This window comes from Mauremys reevesii, linkage group 20 (genome assembly GCF_016161935.1).
Source record: "Mauremys reevesii isolate NIE-2019 linkage group 20, ASM1616193v1, whole genome shotgun sequence".
NCBI classification, from domain to species: Eukaryota; Metazoa; Chordata; order Testudines; family Geoemydidae; genus Mauremys; species Mauremys reevesii.
This window is the reverse complement of record NC_052642.1, coordinates 16,930,600-16,935,685: the sequence shown is the minus strand read 5'-3', so window position 1 is coordinate 16,935,685 and position 5,086 is coordinate 16,930,600. Positions and strand designations below refer to the sequence as shown.

At 46.0% G+C, this 5,086-nt stretch overlaps 1 protein-coding gene across 1 annotated transcript; it reads left to right on the top strand.

Annotated features, from left to right (window-relative positions):
* The first annotated feature begins 459 nt into the window (after positions 1–459).
* SRSF1 (serine and arginine rich splicing factor 1) lies at positions 460–4,487 on the top strand. The gene is made up of 4 exons (XM_039508136.1): positions 460–793; positions 1,414–1,598; positions 1,952–2,124; positions 2,372–4,487. The coding sequence occupies exons 1-4, from the start codon at positions 600–602 to the stop codon at positions 2,564–2,566; spliced, it is 747 nt and encodes a 248-aa protein (XP_039364070.1). The 5' UTR covers positions 460–599; the 3' UTR covers positions 2,567–4,487.
* The last annotated feature ends 599 nt before the right edge of the window (positions 4,488–5,086 follow it).

Here is a 5,086-nt window from a genome sequence, read left to right as displayed (position 1 = left end):
GCCTACCGCGCCCTACCCCCGCTGCATTGTGGGATATAACGCCTCTCCTTGGCGCCAACCCCCCCCCCCGCGGTGCATGGTGGGATATACCCCTCCTCTCCACCCGAGCCGGATCTTCTTTGCGTGGACGCCTCACCGGATGTGTGACGGCCCCAGGCCTGCCGCGGCTGAAGGGACGTTTTTCGAGCGTGGTGAACGTTTATTCCTAGGTTATAAGAGTCATTACACGGGGTGGTTTCTCGAGGCTGAGGACTGCGCTGCCGCAATTAATAGGGCTTCAAAACCGAGGCTGGTGCGGGTTGGACTCTTTTTCTTCAGCCGCGCATGCGCTCTGGAGGTGGAACGACATCGAGCTGTTTACCATTGAACGCTGAGCGGCGGCGAGCGGGCGGGAGGGTCAGCGCTGCGTGGGGGGTGGGTGCTAGAATCCTTGCGCCTGCGGGGCCGCGCGAGGAAAGCGGCAGTCGCCATTTTGAAGCGGTTGCAGGGAGGCGGCGTGTGTAGCTGCTCCTGAGTGCCCGGCCCGTTCCCGCCGCTTACTTACCCGTTCACTGTCCCAGCTTCGGCTCATCTCCGCCGCAGCCATTGCTGACCCTGCCATGTCCGGAGGGGGCGTGATCCGCGGCCCAGCCGGGAACAACGACTGCCGCATCTACGTGGGGAACCTGCCGCCCGACATCCGCACCAAGGACATCGAGGACGTGTTCTACAAGTACGGGGCCATCCGCGACATCGACCTCAAGAACCGCCGCGGCGGGCCGCCCTTCGCCTTCGTGGAGTTCGAGGACCCCCGGTGAGCCCCGCCCCAGGGCGCCGAGCCCGAGGACTCCCCGTGGGACGCACCTCCGCGGTGCTCGTCCCCCGGAGCGGGCTACCTCTGGCCCCCCACGTGGCGGGCCGGCCTCAGGAGGAGCCCGAATGGGCCGCGCTGAGTTCCCGGGGGCTTCCCGCCGGGGAACCGCTTCGTGGCCGAGATATCGCGACATCCCCTCCCCGTCGAGGCACCGCTACATCCCGTTCCGCCCTGGGGGCACCGCTCCGCAGCCCCCGGGACTCGCCGCGCTCTTGCCGGAGGGCCCCGGGACAGCGCCTCCTCCCCGGCTCTGCCCAGACCTTCCTCCAGCGGCCTCGGCGGGCACCGCCCGGCCTTCACTTTGCCGTGCTCTGCCCCCTGGTTACTCCCCACCGGGCCCCCGCGGTCTGCGCCTTACCGCCGAGGGGGGTGGGGTGAGCTGAGCTCCCGCGGGCTCAGCCTCAGCTGTTGGGCGCGGGGCGGGGCTGCACGCTGCCTGCTGGCTGGGTTAGGGCGGGAAAATGGCTGCAAGGGAACAAAGGGAGGGAGGTGCGTTGTCCGGCCTGTGCCTCTGCAGTGTGGTGTGGCTGGGCCTTTGCTCACTCCCCCTTCTCGTGCAGGGATGCGGAGGATGCGGTGTACGGAAGGGATGGGTACGATTACGATGGATATCGTCTGAGGGTGGAGTTTCCCCGAAGTGGCAGAGGCACCGGCAGAGGAGGTGGCGGAGGTGGAGGTGGTGGGGCCCCCAGGGGCAGGTATGGCCCCCCGTCCCGGCGGTCTGAGTACCGAGTGATAGTTTCTGGTAAGTTGCTTAATACTCTTGGTTTGCTCAAGATAATGAGATCGATTCCTATCAGTTCCAATGTGGCATGTTTTCAGTCATTCCTTAATAGCAAAGGATGCTACACTTTTCAGTTAGCCATACTGTATTTCATACTGTGTGTATTTTTTTTAGCATTGTGCTAAGCAGCTTCTAAGAAGCATAATAGTAATGTTTTTGTATAGTGTGTATGTTATATGGGTTCCTGCTGGAAGACATTCGCTCAACTCCAGTAGGCAAGTCCTTTAGCAGACAGTGGGGGGTGATGCATTGTAACTGGAAAGTAAATAATGAAAGTTTGCATTTGAAGTGATCTGTAACTTGCTTTCTTTCAGGACTGCCTCCAAGTGGAAGTTGGCAGGATTTAAAGGATCACATGCGTGAAGCAGGTGATGTATGTTATGCTGATGTTTTCCGAGATGGAACTGGTGTCGTGGAGTTTGTACGGAAAGAAGATATGACCTACGCAGTGCGAAAACTGGATAACACTAAATTTAGATCTCATGAGGTAGGTTTCATGCTTTTTGGGGGGCCAGAATTGGATACACTGGGCTTAACAATAGGATGTAAAGGTAAGGACACAAAGTCTCTACTATACTAACATGCAGATAGCTGAGTCTTTTATAATAAGATTCTCATTTAAAGATTTGAGATCTATCTCTGTGCTTTTATATCAATGTAATCAGTATCAGCATGCCTGAAAAGATAGCTAAAAATCTTAGACCTTTCAATCGAAAGTTCTGTCTATTTAATAGGGAGAAACTGCCTACATCCGTGTTAAAGTTGATGGCCCAAGAAGTCCAAGCTATGGAAGATCTCGGTCACGCAGCCGTAGTCGTAGCAGAAGCCGTAGTCGAAGCAACAGCAGAAGCCGCAGTTATTCCCCAAGAAGAAGCAGAGGATCTCCACGCTACTCTCCCCGTCACAGCAGATCTCGTTCTCGTACATAAATGATTAGTGATGCTCTCTTTTTGTAGAACCCCATGTTGTACACAGTTTTCCTTTACTCAGTACAGTCTTTAATTTTTTAATTCAAACTGTTTTATTCAAATTGGCTGAAGTGTTGAATTGCATTCTTGTGTAATATCCCTAGTGAGTATTTGCTCCTTAACATCAACATTCCCCTCATGTCTTTGGTAAATTGTATTTTAATTGATGTTATAGCCAGGATTGTTTAAATTTAGTTAAAGTTAACTACCCACACTCTGCAGACTGTGGTATTGCTGTGTAAATGTCTCCGTGTTCAGCTATGGTTTATACCAGCTGGGGATGTTGGGATGTTTGTGGTTAACTTGTTTCTTCTGGGGGATCTTATATTTTATCTTGCCTTTTCATGTGTCTTTCTGTAGACATATCTGAAGAGATGGATTAAGAATGCTTTGGATTAAAGGATTGTGGAGCACATGTCAATCATTTTAGGATTGTCAAAAGGAGGATTGAGGAGGATCAGATCAATAATGGAGGCAATGGTATGACTCCAAGTGCTATTGTCACAGATGAAATTGGCAGTATTGACCTTATACCATGGTTAAACAAGTATATACATACACCTTATCTTGTAACTTTACAGGCATGTTTTAGTTATTGTAGACTACAATTGCTCTTTTCTTTAAAACCATGTTGGCAATTGTGGCTAAATTACTTGCTTTTGTATCTCTCTTCCATTCTAGATTTAAAAAAAAAAAATCAGGGAGGGTGGGGTATACTGGTTCAGTTTGTCATGCTGCATTCGATTACAAATGTTAATATTATGTAGTGCTGATACATTTGTAGATGCAGGGTATCTTCAAACCAGATAGAGTATAATATCAATACTGCTAAAATCTGCATGTCCTCTGTGTGACTGATACAGCGTTGCTATTACTTTTTAAGTATCAGAATGAAAACAAAATATAGAAAATTTAGCTGGGAATAATTCCTTAAATCTCAACCCTTCCCCTTCAGACTAATTCACAGTTGACTCACTAATATGTTTGAAAACTTCAGTTAGTTAATTTTGTTACCTTCCAGATGGGAATACTAGCTTTAGTTTAGACATATAGTAGGTGGATAGCTTTAGTGATAAACTTTTCCAATATCATACAAATTTTTTTTGCAACCACAAAACCTGTAATACATCTTACAAGCAGTGAATATATTGGCCTTATCAGTTGACATGTAAATATTACAATGTTTTCTCCAAATAATTAATATTCCTAAAATTTATCTGAGCATCACCATTCAAAAGTTTGTTTTGGGGAATTGATAGTTATTAATGTACATCTCTTATTAATTGATGGCAAACATAACTAATCATTCCCCAGAATCCTATTTTTTCATTACAGTATCTAACTTTTTGCCTCCTCTTTTTTGGTTTTGCTGGTTATAAAGGTTTGGATTGGAGAGGGCTCACTGGATCCCAATCCTTGGAGCTGGATCATTGGATTCAAATCATAATGTGGATAGGATAGGGAGGCTGAATTACAAGGATTCATGGAGCGGGATCAGATTACCAGGAACATAGGAGTGGATTCCTGCCCCAACCAAACCGCATTCGTGTGGATTTTTTTATTCAACTCAATTGGCTATTCCAAAGATTTTTTTTCCTATTTTTGACGATTGGAGCCCTTAAGATGCACGATGGATTTTTTTTTTTCATTTTTTTGGTAAAAGGAGCAAAGCGAGGACCTGGAGAGGTACGCTGGAGCAATCTCCTTGGAAGGATTCAGCACGAGTAGATGGTAAACATTAAAGGGGAAAAGGGGGGTTTGTTTAAAAAAAAAATCAGTCATTTCTCTAAATTTAAAGATAAATTGGAGTTAAAGATTAAGTAGGTTTTCAATTGGCTTGCTGCCTTTTTTTCTTTGACAAATAAAATTTTAAAAAAAATTGCATGGTTGTTCTCATTTGTCAAATGTAAGAATCTTAAGGTGGTCATCAACGTCCTGCCACAATGAACTGCAATAAGATTAAAGGTTACACTCAACAGTATTCAGACAGAAGGGCTTTTATTTTGAGTTCCATAAAGGTCCATTTTTTACACCAACACTTAATGTTAATAGTTGAGGTTTTAAGCAGGTCACTTGTTCTCAACTTTTAGGATTATATAGAGGATTTCTTAATTTGAAGAGAATACTGTGACGCATATTTTATAGGAAATGTTTTGATCAGTCACTCTTAACAGTGATCAAGCTCACTGAAATTTTTTTTCTTTCAAAACCAAGACAAACAAGGTTGGAATGGTATGGTAAGATTTTTAAACTTAAACTGTTGTATTTGTTCTTGCTATTGTAATCTGATAGTTTATTGCATCTAAAGCATCAGTCTCTCGCAAAATGGACATAGATTAGTTATTGAGGGTATACAGGAAAAAAGCACACGTTTTTAGCCAAGTTAACAAAACTTTTTAGCAACATCTTTTTAAAGACAAAAGATGTAGGGAAAGTCTTTTAGGGGACCATGCTATAAAGAGTGAGCTTGGTTGTAATCCT